This window comes from Centroberyx affinis, unplaced genomic scaffold (genome assembly GCF_046629955.1).
Source record: "Centroberyx affinis isolate AG114_WGS23_722 - 3 ecotype Tasmania unplaced genomic scaffold, CSIRO-AGI_Caff_v1 ptg001542l_1, whole genome shotgun sequence".
Classification (NCBI taxonomy): domain Eukaryota; kingdom Metazoa; phylum Chordata; class Actinopteri; order Beryciformes; family Berycidae; genus Centroberyx; species Centroberyx affinis.
In genome coordinates, this window is record NW_027279998.1 from 36,387 (window position 1) to 52,500 (window position 16,114).

The 16,114-nt window shown below is 41.7% G+C and overlaps 1 protein-coding gene across 1 annotated transcript in view; it reads left to right on the forward strand.

Moving 5' to 3' along the window:
• The first annotated feature begins 80 nt into the window (after positions 1-80).
• skic2 (SKI2 subunit of superkiller complex) overlaps positions 81-16,114 on the forward strand; it is a 20,995-nt gene continuing 4,961 nt past the window's right edge. Inside the window, exons 1-26 of the mRNA XM_071527494.1 lie at positions 81-130; positions 571-692; positions 1,067-1,188; positions 1,770-1,887; positions 2,311-2,425; positions 2,855-2,929; positions 3,035-3,088; positions 3,185-3,348; positions 3,879-4,034; positions 4,824-4,969; positions 5,303-5,449; positions 6,068-6,152; positions 6,261-6,367; positions 7,195-7,341; positions 7,462-7,558; positions 7,779-7,991; positions 9,176-9,286; positions 9,531-9,642; positions 9,930-10,048; positions 10,795-10,926; positions 11,171-11,308; positions 11,402-11,506; positions 12,768-12,903; positions 13,223-13,349; positions 14,456-14,666; positions 15,746-15,856. Coding sequence (XP_071383595.1) covers positions 118-130; positions 571-692; positions 1,067-1,188; positions 1,770-1,887; positions 2,311-2,425; positions 2,855-2,929; positions 3,035-3,088; positions 3,185-3,348; positions 3,879-4,034; positions 4,824-4,969; positions 5,303-5,449; positions 6,068-6,152; positions 6,261-6,367; positions 7,195-7,341; positions 7,462-7,558; positions 7,779-7,991; positions 9,176-9,286; positions 9,531-9,642; positions 9,930-10,048; positions 10,795-10,926; positions 11,171-11,308; positions 11,402-11,506; positions 12,768-12,903; positions 13,223-13,349; positions 14,456-14,666; positions 15,746-15,856 — 3,183 coding nt within the window. The 5' untranslated portion in view covers positions 81-117. The remainder of the gene's footprint in view (positions 131-570; positions 693-1,066; positions 1,189-1,769; positions 1,888-2,310; positions 2,426-2,854; positions 2,930-3,034; positions 3,089-3,184; positions 3,349-3,878; positions 4,035-4,823; positions 4,970-5,302; positions 5,450-6,067; positions 6,153-6,260; positions 6,368-7,194; positions 7,342-7,461; positions 7,559-7,778; positions 7,992-9,175; positions 9,287-9,530; positions 9,643-9,929; positions 10,049-10,794; positions 10,927-11,170; positions 11,309-11,401; positions 11,507-12,767; positions 12,904-13,222; positions 13,350-14,455; positions 14,667-15,745; positions 15,857-16,114) is intronic.

The following is a 16,114-nucleotide window of genomic DNA, read 5'->3' on the forward strand; positions in this document are numbered from 1 at the left end:
TACATTGAAGCAAACGACCCGCTTCCGCTTGTCAAAGTCGGCAACTTCCGAGGCGACACTTGCTGCCAACTTTCGCTTGTGTACTGTGTGTTGTAGCTTTCAGTTGCGAGTGGGGACATGGAAAGAACAGGTAAGATATGGCTTGTCAAATGTCAGATACGTTTTTTAAATACAACACAAATAATAAAATCACGTTTTAGCATATACATGTTTATTACTCCTAGGTAAAGCACATCATATGTTGTTTAACAGTTTTGTGTAGCTTGGTGATGATGTGGCTAACGGGCTAGCCAGCTTGCTGTCAATCACTGCTCCCCCATTCAGTAGCCCTCTGGGTTGGGTTTCATACTGCTAAGTTACCAGTATTAATTAATGATGTGTTGCCGGTTGTACTGACGGTTCATCCAGTCTTGAACAAAAATGCACAACGTTGATTTAGCTGTGTCATAGAAAACCCACCCAGTCTTCTTCCTGGCTGCACCCTGGATTGTTGTGGAGTAGCTTTGGGTGCTGTGTGTGTGTATTTAGTCTATTCATACCTTTTGTTTTCTTTCTCCCACCTGTCTACAGATGTGCCCTCTGTGGGCCCCTTGGACCTGCCTCTGTCCCTGCTGGAGATGGGCTGCTCTGGCAGGTTTGAGCTGATCACACACCCTCTGCCCCATGGCCAGCCATTAGCTCCACAGAGCACGGTCAGTCCATATCTCCAGTCTGTGTCTCCATGGTAATCTGTGCTGGTCTGTCTGTAATACACCGGTCAAGTGTCTCTTTGGTCTTTGTATGTAACCCCTGTAGTGGATTTCTCAACAGATTTCCTGTTATGATCTGTTCTGCAAGTTTTGTAAATAATTAAACAAGAGATGATCCATTTTTAAAGTAACCCAATATTTGTGTGCGTGTGTGTGTTTGTATCTGTATAAGTATGTGTGCACATGTATATTTGCAGTCGACTAGAATAGCGACATTACATTGCATCTGCATATTTTGTCCAGAGCTATAGGTGTGCTGTCTAGATGATCTTTTCTGGTCGGTTATCGCATATCTAATGTTATGATTTCCTCCACAGCTCCCTCATGGACTCCCTCCCACCAGCGTGAGCCTGGAGACAGAAGTGGAGAAACAGTTTCTGCGCGACCCCGCCTGGCTCCCCATACACGACACAGACGCTGCCTTCCACAAGTTTCTCAAGTACATTATGTCTATTTTTCATCTCGTTATCACCAGTTAATGCTTCGATTGTCTGCAGATTAAATATTCCTTTGAACAGACACGTAAATAAGTGCTTTAGAGCAGTGGTTCTCAACGTGGGGTCCGGGGACCACCAGTGGTCCTTGAGGGGGTTCCAGGGGGTCCTCAGCAAACTGATGAATTGTTAAACTTCAGCATTATTTCATTTACAAGAAATTAACACAATTAGAGAATGTAGAAGAATGATTGTATTGACCATAGTTTCACTTTTATCTCTCTACCTACGATGCAGATAGTTATAAATTTCTGGACAAAATCATATCAAACAATAAAAATATTCTCAGATTTGGGTACGAGAGACAAAATCTCATCAAATGGGGGTCCGTGGTCCTAATGTGGACTAAATTAGGGGTCCTTTATATGAAAAAGGTTGAGAATCACTGCTTTAGAGCGGGCACAGGTAACTCGTGCTCTGTATAAAGTGTGTTACTGATGTATCCTTTCACCTAATAAAGCAATGCAGTAATCACAGTGTTGTAAACCAAACCCAGAGGTAACTGTTCTGTTGTTGTTTTGCCCAGAGTGACTCAGAGAGATGTTCGTGTCGACTCTCTGCTCAGCTGCACTCCGTCTCCGCTCCACTCCAGCCTGTCTGTCGTCAGAGATCCAACCACAGGCATGCTGCTGGACTTCACAGAGGTAGACGCTGCCCCACACTGCTCACTGCTCTTCTATTACTGTTTTTAAAGTATAATATACTAAAAGGCAAAAGAGGGAATGAAGCTCATTGTTTGCTTTTTAACTTTTGTAACAAAGAAGTGTGCCTTGGACTATTCTTTTGGCGAGATCAGCCTTCTTAACTACAAACAATGAGCTTCATTCCCTCTTTTGCATTTTGATCATTCTATAAATAGTATCACACTCGATATAAAAGAAGTTGCTTCTTATACTTTGCTGTGGTATAACTCTAGTCCCTTTGCGCTTAGTGGTCTAGAGCAGGAAGAATCCATCCATGTCAAGTCAGAAAAAGCTCCCGTTGTGGGCATAATGCAGTATATCTTTAAGTAAAGTAAAGGTTAATGTAGCTGTTTGTTGGTCTTTTCCTTCTTTCTTCTCCCCCAGGTGTTATTGGAGGACACAGGCCTGTCAGCAAAGAATTCCCTGTCTTTACAACGGCAACCCGGGCCGCCTTCAGAGAGCCTGCGAGGAAGCAACACCAACTACCCCTTCCTGCCTGGTGAGTTGACGGGGCATTTCCCCCTTTTAGCATTATTATATTCATTCCCCTTCCTTTTGTTAATTATAAACGCTATGTATTTGTTTACTTGTGTTTTTTCTTTTTTCTTGCTTTCTGTATGTTTTGTGATCTTTTTGGGCAGAGGTGGGAGAATGCAACTTGTATGCTTTTCTGTTATATTGGAAAAAACTGAAAACCTGAAATAGTGCATTAACTGCTCGTTAATCCATCCTCCTCTTACATTTTTACAATCTGCCACTGTTAGCAGTGACATAATAGTTGAAATAGTAATTTATGTAAGTATTTTTTCTTTCTTCTATTGGAAACATATCGGAGTGAGGAATTTTCACGACGTCTTAAATCTCTTGAGATTTGTCTGAGTTATTGGTTGTGATGATGATCTTATTTCCCTTTTATTTCCCTTCACAGGAGGCATGGAGGAACTTACTCTGGACCAAATCAAGAAGAAGTCCGAGCTGGAGGAGGACATAGACTTTGAGAATGGTGATTTTTTTTTTTTACATTTTGGATCACTGTTATAAAATATTGATAAGAGTTCTGCTGTTATATCAGTTCTTTATGGTTGTATTTGCCATTTTTCCCTCACAGGTTTACTCCGAGTCCCTCCTGGACTTAAAACTGGGATAGACTTCAGTGACAAAGGTTTGTCTGGATGTCATGTTTTCCTACCCAAACTCTTAATGGGGTTAATTGAAATGAATTATTTTACGCCTCTCTTTTTTTCATTTTATATTGAAGATGCCAAAACAGCGAAGGCAGACGTCAACCTCATGTCCCTCCTGTCCACGTTTGATGACATCATTGACTTGCAGCCTGAGGCAGAAGAGAAGGAGAAAGGCAGAGGAAGCGGAGAAGCTCCCAAACTGGCCAGAACAAACAGCCTGGAGGACCTGGGCATCAAGGTGCTGGAGCTTATTACAGCTGCTTGAGTTCATTATTGAGATTGTTAGAGTGCCTCAAAGGAGCAAAAGCAAACCCCTTAGATTTGTCCTAGGATTGCACAGTTAGGGGCAAAATAAAAAGAGAATCCTGATTTATTAGCTGCATAAAAGATGAGATGAACTTTATTGATCTCAAAGGGAAGATTGGGTCATGCAGCAGCAACGAAAAGCATAGAGATGAAAATACAATTAATGAAAATATTTAAGATTAAACTATATGGCTTCATCATGCTATTAAAGTTCTTACTGGGTAGAAACTATGTAGATTAATGACAGATTTAAAGATTTACAGATATATTTACAGATATATTTTAAAGTGCAAGAGCGAACATGCAATTGGTTGTTGTTGGTGATTGAAATGATCAGTTTTATTGAGTAGATGTGTAAATGTAAATTGTTGGCTACTCCCATGATCAGATCTACAGATCCAAGACCTAAATAAAATATGATCTACTGTATACTGAAATGTAGTTTTCTTCTTCCATCTTCAGGATGCTGTGCCGTCCCCCTCTACATCAGAGAAGGGAAAAGAAGTGAAATCCAAACCAGCAGAGGATCCTGAGGAGAACAAGAAATGGGCCATCCCAGTCAACATCACCTCACCCTGCGCTGACTTCTATAAACGAATCCCCAACCCGGCTTTCAAGGTGGGCACTGTAATCACAAAGCACTCTGGGATGGAAATCGTCTTATTAGCCTAAAATATGTATATTCAAATGTGTTGTTGTCTAGGTGTGTCTCCATTCCATTTGTCCAAAAATAATAAAAAGCTAATATTATTGTTTATCTGCTGTCTAAATTGATGATAACAAGCAAATATTTATTTAAAACTGACAAAATGAGGTATGCTAGGAATATCAAAAATTTCAGTTTTGTTTGACATCACACCTAACATTACCATTCGGTTCAATGGGATGAACATTAATTTGATTATTTAACATGTGATTTTGCATATGAGCTATTTCGCGATATATATACTGTATATCAATATCGGAAAAAAAACATAATTTTCATGATATTAATTTAACCCATATCGCCCAGCCCTAATTGCACATATGTATAGATATAGATATAGTATTTATCCCATTTATGGCTATAAGTGTTGCGCAGCACTACACACATGAGCATGCAAACACACACACTTTTATATTTATTTATTTGTCATCTGTCTCTGTGTGTATCTGTTTATATTTGGTCCATTATCACATGAAAATCACTTTGCAGAGTAGCTGAGCCAATGATACTGATCTCTCTCTCTCTCTCTCTCTCTCTCTCTCTCTCTCTCTCTCTCTCTCTCTCTCTCTCTCTCTCTCTCTCTCTCTCTCTCTCTCTCTCTCTCTCTCTCTCTCTCTCTCTCTCTCTCTCTCTCTCTCTCTCTGCTCTCCTTTCCTCTCCTCTCCTCTCTCTGTGCTCTCCTCTGCTCTCCTCTGCTCCAGTGGCCGTTTGAGCTGGACGTCTTCCAGAAACAGGCTGTGTTGAGGCTGGAGGCTCACGACTCTGTGTTCGTGGCAGCACACACATCAGCTGGCAAAACAGTGGTGGCAGAATACGCTATTGCTCTCTCGCAGAAACACATGACCAGGTGCGGGTTTGTCTTTTCAATTAAATCAGGAGGCGGCGCACAGTGGGTTGAGAGTATTGAATTAAATACGACTGCACTGAGGCTATGAGTGTGTGTGTGTGTGTGTGTGAGTGTGAGCCTTCTAATTTACAGTTCTGAATATAACTGAATATAAGTAATCTAACCAGTAGTATTTTTTATTTTGGTTAGAACATTGAACAACATTGAATATTGATGAATTAGGAATCCTAAATGTGTTATCATTACCAAAAAATTAATGACTTGGTATTTGTTCCATACATTTTGCATATCTGCCAAACATATTCCAACTCTCTTTCTGATTGATTCTAATAGGACGATCTACACCTCTCCTATCAAAGCCTTGTCCAATCAGAAGTTCAGAGACTTCAAGAACACCTTTGGGGATGTTGGGCTGCTGACGGGTGACGTCCAGATCAGTCCTGAATCTTCTTGTCTCATCATGACCACCGAGATTCTCAGGTACTCACTAACAAAAACTATGGCTGTTAACAGATTAAAAGCTGTACCCTCCCTTTTATTAAAATGACCATGAATACAGTTATCCAGGTCCTGGGGTACCCTTTTGAAATGTAAAACTCAGATAATGCAAACAAATAGAGAATAGCTAATTTCCATAAAAGTATGTTATAACTGTACAGAAAAAAAGTGATGTTGCACCTCCTGAATGCTTGACAGCAATATTTAGCAAGTAAAGTACTGTTGTGTCTATGTTAGCTAGTCTAATATTTGTTCATCTACTTACTGCCCTGTTCCCCCCTACACACACACACACACATACACACACACACACACACACACACACACACACACACACACACACACACACACACACACCGGAAAAAAGAGAAATCGGATACTATTTGGTTAGAGAAAACAAGTACTCTGTTCCTAAATTACTCGTTACTTACATCCCTAGCTCAACCCTCACACATACAGTACAACACATAGAAAAGGTAAACAATAATGTGCCTTCTTCATGAACACATTAAAGGGACATTTGTTTATTTGTACGAATATTAGAGTTTGTTTACAGTAAAGTTGATAACTTCTAGCTTCCCACTCACTCTCCTCTCCCAGGTCGATGCTTTACAACGGCTCAGAGGTCATCAGAGACTTGGAGTGGGTGATCTTCGACGAGGTTCACTACATCAACGACGCCGAGGTGAGGAAAGGTCCCGACCGCTTTCAGCACCCTGCACCTATCTGATTTAAACTCACTGGATGACCGTTTTGCTCTCGTCTCGCCCCCCCCTCCCTCTGTTTCCCTCAGAGAGGGGTCGTGTGGGAGGAGGTTTTGATTATGCTTCCTGAACACGTCAGCATCATTCTGCTCAGCGCCACGGTGCCGAACGCTCTGGAGTTCAGCGAGTGGATTGGGTAGGTGCTCCACACTGACATCTGACATCGAATGGTAGAGAGTCTCTTATCATTGGACAGACAATTACTTCAGTGATGGTAGAGTTCACAATCCACCTTTTCAGAGTGATAGCTAACCACGAGTCACAACTAGGGATGGGGCAATAACTGGTATTATTATATATCACTTCAAATAAACAATAACCATTATGACACCTCCCCTCATTTTTTTAGCATGACCACCACAATAACCAACGACTTGTTGAGATAACAAACGCACACACAGCAGAGCCACAGGTTTTGTTTTGCCCTAAGGGGGGAGCCCTCTAAAAACACTTCATTTATTTTAAATGCTGTAATTTGGATTTTTATGTATTGTTTAAAACTATCCTTGCAGTTTTTATAATCTAAACCAGCATTTCATCATTTTGTTTTTTAAGAAAAAAAGTCAAATATTTTACGTATGTTCTACAGTCTTACATTAAAACGTGTTTAAAAAAGTGAAATGTCCTGTGATTGATATGATACATTATTTAAGTATTTTAAGTAGTTGAAGCATATTACAGTACTGTTTTCAAGGTATTCTTCTTATTAATAATTATCGAGATAATATCGTATATCGACATAATTTTAAGATCACCGTACAATGAAATTTTCATATCGGCACAGGCATATTCACAACTGATAAAAATGACACACAATATAGATTACTCACACATTTTATAGCACTGTAATATCCTGTAATATCACTATAAATTTCAGCTTCAGCCAGCTACTAATATCTGTTAAGTGTTTGGCTTGTTTGAACATTTCTCTGCCCTCCTTTCCCCCCCTGTCCTCATGTCCAGTCGTATTAAGAAGAGGCACATTTACGTGATCAGCACAGTGAAGAGACCTGTGCCTTTGGAGCATTACCTGTACACCGGAAACAGCACCAAGACACAGAAGGAGATGTTCCTGCTGCTGGACGCTACGGGCAACTTCCTCACAAAAGGGTACAACATGCACGTTTAGCTCAGCTGAGACTGCATGTCAAAAGCAACTGTGCGGTTATTACTTTATGGAGAAAGAAATGTAAGCTGTTTCTGATGGAGGAAGTGGTGTTTGTCTTCCAGGTATTATGCTGCTATCGATGCCAAGAAGGAGCGAACCAGCAAACACGCCCAATCATTTGGCACGAAGAACACTTCTCAGAACACTTCAGCCAATCAGGTATTTCCCTCCTTCTCCTCTTTTATTCTTGCTCTTTCGTCAAACTATCTTTTTGTCACCCATTATTTTATTTGCTTTTACCTTCCTCTAAACACACCCACTAAGGCTATTTTCTTCATATCCTATTTTATCCTTTTTATTCCTTTATTCTCCACACTCATCCTGCTCTTTCTTTTCTGTTCCTCCATCCTCTCATCCCTCTCTCCATGTTGCCCCGCAGGACCGAGCGGTGTGGCTCTCTCTCCTGCACTACCTGTCCCAGCGGCAGCAGACGCCCGTGGTGGCGTTCACCTTCTCCCGGACGCGCTGCGACGAGAACGCCCGCTCGCTGACCTCCATGGACTTGACCACCTCCGTGGAGAAGGCAGAGATCCACTCGTTCTTCCAGAAGAGCCTGAGTCGCCTCAGGGGAGGAGACCGACAGCTGCCCCAGGTAAGGAGGCTCCTTGCTGGGGACGGATCATCGGTTCTTTCTCCAAGGCTTTCTCTCTATAGACTTTCTTAGACCTTTCTTGTAGGTAGCACCTTGAAGTGATGAGGTAAAGAGTGTCAATCACAAGGGAAGGATGGGGAGGAGATTCTTTATTTATTTTGTTTATGACCAACTTTTTTATGTGTTGATTTACCTCAAGGGTGGTAGGAAGAGGACAGTGAAAAACAACACATCCACAATACATTACATGTAACACATTTAATGCAATTGACATACTCTCTATATTGGAAACATTACATAGGGGTGCATGCCCATTAATAATGCCCATGCAGATGCAAATGCAATCAACATACATGTGCATGCATGCACACACTCCAATACACATAGGTGCATGTACACAAAAGCACATGCATGCAGGATCGATAAATAATATACATAAAATAAATAATATGTATACACAAAAATACAGTAAGATTCTCTATTTTTGGAGAGTTCTCTCTTGAATGTTGAAACATAGTCTCTTGCACTAGTGTTAAAGCTGCACTAGGCAACTTCACACATTGGCGGCTCCAAATGGCAGCGAGAGGTAACTGTTTGGAAACTGTTTGAACTTCAGTATCCAAAAATCCTGCATCATGATGTCTGTAAGCTGCACACAGCACACTCATGTTTACCAACCCAGCCCATCTGTGACGCTTTATACCAAAGGATAACAAAGGGATTAGAGAGGGAAGAGAAACTAGCGTTTGTGAGTCCAGATTTCTCTGGATGGAGCGCTGCTCACTGCTGTTGGGAGACAGTTTGGATATTGCTGTGAAGTTTCCATTTGTCACTTTCTATGTGCGGAGAAGTGTACATACCTGACACCAGATTTTCATTTGGCCAAATAGAAAATCTACAGATCTACAAATTTATCTTTCTGATGGCGGATGAGACGCTCTTCTCTCTTGCAGCCCCACTTTGTCATTTAGGCAGTTTATGTTTTAGGTTGTATTAAGGATAAAATAATACATGAAGTGTGATGTGAATGCCACGAAAATGTTTTCATTACATTTACAATCACATTACATTTTAAGCCTTTAATTGATGCTTTTTTCCCAGAGTATTTTCCAGAGACTTACAATGTGTTTAACCACAGAATAAGACAGAATAGATTCAATACTTGTTGGTGTCCCATGTCTTAGATCCTGCTGATGAGGGACCTGCTGAAGAGAGGAATAGCCGTCCATCACAGCGGGATCCTGCCGATACTGAAGGAAGTCATTGAGATGCTTTTCTCACGGGGGCTTGTAAAAGTGAGTCACATTCATTCATCGAAACAATGGCATAAATGGAGAGAATGCAGCATTTATGCAGCATTTTATTTATCAGAATTAGGTGTCGGCATTTTTAGGACCTAAATAAAACCGACTTTATGTGGCAAATCCACCCATCTCCTACTCTCCAACCAGTTTAAACCAAACACTAAGCACTATTTTCATATACTTGTTGACCCATGGCTGCTTCTAACTCTCTTCTGCACCCTCCTCCGTCTCCCAGGTGCTGTTTGCCACTGAGACTTTTGCTATGGGAGTGAACATGCCTGCGAGAACCGTGGTGTTTGACAGCATCAGGAAACACGACGGGACCGGTTTCAGAAACCTACTGCCTGGTATGCTGCTCGCTCTCTCTCCCCTCTCTCTTTCTTTCATCTGAGCCAACCATCATTTATGCTCTTTCATCTCTGAGGTTTAAGTGGCGGGGAGAAAATATAGCTTCTTGTGAAAATATCTGATGAAACTTGTGTTTGCTTTCCTTTCTCCCGCTGTCGTATTGTTGTTTTATTCTCTGTTTCTCATCTTGCATATCCTGATGCCTCTCTGCTTTCTCCACTACCCTTCATCTCTTATCCCACGTCTACTTACCTCTTCTGTCTCTCTGTCTCTCTCTCTCTTTCAGGTGAATATATTCAGATGGCAGGTAGAGCAGGCAGGAGAGGTTTGGACCCCACAGGAACAGTCATCATTCTCTGTAAGGCTGGGGTCCACGACATGGGAGACCTGCATGTCATGTTGCTGGTGAGGATTTTGTAACATCCACCTTTCATATGGGTTTATATATCATTCAGTATGATATGGCAGTATGTATCCATGGCAAACCTCCTTCTGCAGACTTCTGGTTATCACTTCTAGAGATCTATTCTCTCTGAAAGCAGAAGCACCACCTAAAATCCTGACTGTGTTGTCAAGGGTGTTGTTGCGTGTCAGCTTATTTATTGAGTAGTTCATTAAACAGTTGAGTGGGCTATTTTTAACTCATTTTCTCTTTGTGCCAGTTTGGAGAGGATGTCTTTTCAATTTCAATGGGGCCCTTCTGTTATTCAACAGAAATGAATCTCCTTTATCTCTGGTCAGCTTTGTCACGCTTTCTTAAATTATGTAAATGGAAGAGAGCTAAATGGAAGAGAACCAGAGTCTCCTTTTCTATCACTGTTGTAAAGTTGTTTTTAATCTATTTGCTATAATATAATATGGCTAGTATCCCCTTTTTAATTCAATTTCAAAGGATGTGATATGTTTTAATAACCTTGCTTCACACCAAGTGGAGAGCCCACATTCTTAGATAGATAGATAGACAGATAGACAGATAGATAGATAGATAGATAGATAGATAGATAGATAGATAGATAGATAGATAGATAGATAGATAGAAAGAAAGAAATTAACCAGCTATAGGACAGGTAAGTATTCTGTATCTGTCTTGGCTCACTTTCTACAGTACAGATTATTTTTTAAATGACATTATCCCGCCTGTGTCTCTCCAGGGTAAACCTACTGTCCTCCAGTCCCAGTTCAGACTGACCTACACTATGATTCTCAACCTGCTGCGGGTGGAGGCCCTCCGCGTCACCGACATGATGAGGAGGAGCTTCTCTGAAAACCACAGAGACACTCAGGTAACCTACACCACCACACTGCAGCAGAACAAAATGAAACACAACAGGTTTAAGTACTATATATAGTTAAATGGCACATATGGCAGAATACAAGCAGTCAGAAATGTATCTACGGCCTCATTCATTCATTGCTGAGTCTCTTACTTTTCTCTAATCTCTTCCTCTTCTCCACCTCCTCCTCTTCTTCCTCCTCATCTTCCCCCTATTCTTCCTCATTTCCCCCCTCCTCTTCCTCCTGCTCCAGACCCACGAGAAGAGGATCAGACAGCTGAAGCAGACGGTGTCGTCTCTGCCTCCGCTGGACACGGAGGGCCAGCTGTCCGATCTGGTGCCTTACTACCACACCGTGACCGAGCTACGCATCACCGCCGAGGCCCTGCAGGTACACACACACACACACACACACACACACACACACATTCAAACGCATACAAGCACATCTCTTATATTTCATGTCTACTGTCTCTACTTTCAGCGCGCTACACTGGAGTCTGTCAACGGGCTGAAAGCTCTGTCTGTCGGTCGAGTTGTACTAGTTAATAACAAACAGCATCTCAACGCCCTGGGAGTTATCCTTCAGGTAGGTGTGTGTGTGTGTGTGTGTTTGTCATGGTGGTTTGATGAATCGCCATGCAAATTCGAAGAGTGCTGAAAACTGCGATTCATAGGGGCTGGATACCAGGCTAGATAAAGCCATGAATACTCTCTGAATAAGCTCCACGTACACACACCTTTCATAGCTGCCATCTTAAATATTGCTAGATGTAAAAAGATGCAGCAGGGCCTCATTTAAACCTTGACTGAATGCGTAAGTCGGTTTTTACACTCCAAGCCTGGAGTTCAGTGGGGGGATACACCGTCTACTGCGAGACGTGATGAATATCTAAATCAAGGCTTGTCCCTCTTAATATTACGATTTATAGATTCTGATTCCCACTTAAATCTGTTTGTGTGTTTCTTTCTTTACGCAGCCAAAACCGTGTCGTATATCTAGGTTCATGATTTAAAATAAGGAGTCTACACACTAATAAACACCAAAGACATCTATTAGGATATGAATTGTTGGGTGACAAGAATTTAAAGGAAATCAATCAGACTGTGCAATGCTGTTGATTGGTCTCTGCATAATTTGAATGGTATTTAAAGTGGTAATCTGTGAGATTCTTGTTTTGTTTTTTTTGCGGCGACATCTTTGGTGCATCATTGCTGTGGTGTTTCTGTACTGCACTTCCCAGAGAGTCAGTACTGGCCAGTATTTTCTGTTGATGAAGTTTGAGTTACTGTAGGTGGTGCTCTTTTCTTTTTTTCTGTTCAACCATTGTGGCTATCGCTGCTCATACTAACTGCCCAGTTGTTCCTCTTTTTTTCGCAAACTAAACATTTTCTACTTCTGGTAAATAAAACACATCACACATCACTCCCTGTGTGCTGGGAAGATCTTCCCAACATCGAGTGGAAATGTAAAAGCTTTCAGTAACTGGGTGTAGGTTGAATCACTATTGTGTTATGTCAGTCGGCAATAGAGAATAGCAAAACAGACATTTATTTAGATGAAAATGTCATGGATTATTACTGTAAAGCAATATGATGACTCTCCACAACTAAGCAAAAGACATGCCATGCACACATCTTGATGATGCCATGAAATCATTCATAAATTAATCATAAATAAGTTTAATAGACGCCCAGTATACCCAGTGTTTGCACTTGCATAGGGCCTCGAACACTGTATGTGTGTGTATGCTTGTCTCTGTGTGGGTATTCCTAGATTTGCACTCGCTCACCTCTGCCACTTGACATCTGGTTATCTCTCTCTCTGGCCCGTCTTGTCTCCATGCCAGGTGTCCAGTGACTCTGTGAATCGCACTTTCACAGCTCTTATCATCTGTGAGAAGGGCAACGAGGAAGCGGAAGGGAACGGCCCCAACGCCAACGCTTTCCCTCACCTCTACAACACGGCTCTCTTTATACCTGAAGGTTGGTTGATGGACAAATAGGAGCAAGTATTTACACCTTTTAAACAGACTGACACACACACACACGCACACCCTGGTTTCCTCTCAAATGTGTTAACACAAAGACAGTCTCATTCCTCCTTAAACCCACTGCATTTTAACTAAATAACACCCACGCATACATTTACATTTTAGGCATTTAGCTGACGCCTATCCAGAGCAATTTACAATGAGCGCTGCAGGAGAATAAGCTTAATTTCCTACGCAGAGCCAAACACACACACACACACACACACACACACACACACACCGCATGATTCCTCTCTCCTGTTGTGTGTCAGGCCCATGCAGCCACACAGTGCAGAAGCTGAAGCTGCAGGACATCTCAGCCATCACAGTGAAAACCCTCAAGGTGATTCCTGACAGGATTATCGACAACTACAACAAGAGGCAACAGCCACGCTTCAGGTGTGTGTGTTCTACGTTTTTATTAGCAATCTTATTTCCCCTCAACATTAGAAAATCCATAAATAGTGGTACCATTTTATGGACTTTTGACTTTATCCAGTGGGTTTTGATTTGGTTTCATAAGCCCAAGAGGTCAGAGAGTTTTTTTAAACCCATAGAGGAGCAGGTAATCCTTCAATTAAAGTGAAAACATGAAAATCACCAGTTGCAGTGGAGTTACAAGGTTTTCACAGGACAACAGCAATATATTTGTCCCTTATTATTATCCCTTCCATGTTTGACAACAAAAGGATGAGTGTGTTGAGGAGGGTTTGTCTCTCTGTCCACCCTCTTGAAAGAGTGTGTATATGTTCTTGTTTTGTCTCTGTTTTTCTCACGTTTATTGGTTGTGCATTCAAGCTTTATTATGACAAGGTTCTTCTTACAGTCTGTACAGATGCTCTAGTCTGTATTTCGAGATACATGAGCTGTTCACATGTGTGGATTCATTAAGAGCATCCGGCACTGTCAAACTACCGGAGTTAAAACAGAGTGCAGAACAAATTGTACCACAAGAGTACAACTTGCATTAACATACTACACTATTTTATCCTCTCATTCCCTTTTTCCTTCCCCCAACCTCTGCTGATCTTTCTCAAATTCAAATTTGCTTTATTGGCATGAGAGAGAAAGGAACTATGTTGCCAAAGCATTTGCAAAGGATACAGTCAAATACATAATGGATAATAAACAAACAATTCTACAGATTCTGTACATATAAACAACAAGCTTTAGTATATAAAAGAAATTCAATACATTCAATATAACTGAAGTCAATGTATATCAATATACGACCTTGGGAGGGATGGGGGGGTGCATATCTTACAAGACAAAATTTACAAAATCATTCTCAATATTTACATTTTCTCTCATATTTGGTAACATTTAGATACAAACTTTGTAGCAAGACTGAGTTTTTTCCTTTTCTCCCAATAACACCTTGAGCTTTTCTTTCTCAGTCAGTAAATTAAATGTTGGGGTGTTAGACCTCTTTCTCATTCCCTCTATCCCTCTCTACCTCTCTCTCTCTCTCTTGCTCTTTTTTGTCCTTTATTTCACACGTACAGGCTTGACCCTCCTGGCCAAGCCATCTCCACGGCGACCCAGGAGCTGCTGCGATTGGCCGAGGCCAACCCGGGCAGGATCGCGACCCTCGACCCAGTGAACGACCTCCAGCTGAAGAGCGTCGATGTGGTCGAAGGTTCCATGAGGCTCCGCGTGCTGCAGGACGGCCTCAAGGACTTCAACTGCATCCACTCGCCCACTTTCTCGGAGCAGGTGTGTGTGTGTGTGTGTGTGTGTGTCTGTCTCTTTGTCTCTTAAGGTGTTAATCAATACCAAGAATTCAAAGGCAATCCTTTTGGAGAGCGTTCTTCCCAAATTCTTTTGGGTTAGAATAATTTCCACAAGAAGGCGAGCACAGAGAAGAGATTTTTTATGTTTTTGAGATTTACTACACATTAGTAGAGACGATTAGTAGAGGCACATTCTCTAAACTGTTTCATTTCACTGTTTGCGAAAATAGCCTGCCAATTCTTTAGCGATGCATATTTATGCTAGTTAACCGTTAACACCATTACATAAGACACTTACTTTGCTATCGGCCCCATTTTGATGCTTTCACTCAATTCCCCCGTTCACTCCACAATCAATTTCCTGTTATCCCCCCCCATCGTTTCTCCTTTACATTCTGATTTCTCCACCTCTAGTTTCACAATAGTGACATCAAACTAAACCAGGAGATTTTCTGTCTTGTGTTGCGTTGTGCTGTCTGCCTGGCAGCCTTGTGTAGGAGATGAGATGAGATGCGAGCAGCGGAGCCGGCTGTTCTATAATTACCCGTACAGGCACATTGCTGCGGCTCATCACCGTCTCACAGGCACGGCACGTCATTAGAACCATCGCACACACACATACACACACACACACACACGCACACACACACACACACACACTGCAAGCTCTCTCATTGCTTTGCAAGATAACGAGCTCTCACTTGCAATATCGCTGTCTCCTCTCATCTCCGTAACGCCACACACCTCCCTGTGTCTGTGTGTAGCGTTGTGAGTGCAGCAAAAAGATGGTGAATGTGATATAGTCTACAATGCAAGCCGTTAGTATACAGTAATTGGCCTCACTGGGTTTATGCAATGCATTCACCGAGAGATCCCTCTCTGCTGTCAGTGAGAAGACAATAGGTACCATTCTCCTGTACAATGCGTCATCGTTTATTTATTGCATTGAAATCAGGTCAAGTGGCGCAGTACTGCTGTTGTATATTCAAGTTAAGTAACTGGTGTTTGTCTCTGTGTGTGTGTGTGTGTGTGTGTGTGTGTGTGTGTGTGTGTGTGGTTCAGTATGCGCGGGTTCAGGAGAGGATGAGTGTGCAGGAGGAGCTGGACAAGCTGCTGTTCCTGGTGTCTGACCAGTCTCTGTCTCTGCTGCCTGAATACCACCAGAGGATCAAGGTATGGATCGGACGTTTGACTTCATGCCCAGACCCATTTTTCTGTCAAGGGCTTTTATTTTTCATTCACTTTCACTTTCCAATCATGCAAAATCACTTTTTAAATTGAAAACACTGAGCGAGTCCTATCTCAAAGATAAAGACCTTAGTGCAGATTACAGTTTAGACTAGATTATTTGTTATTTGAACAATTTTTATTAGTATTTTTATTTGCAATTTAGGCATTTAGCTGACATCTCTTACCCAGAATGAATAACAG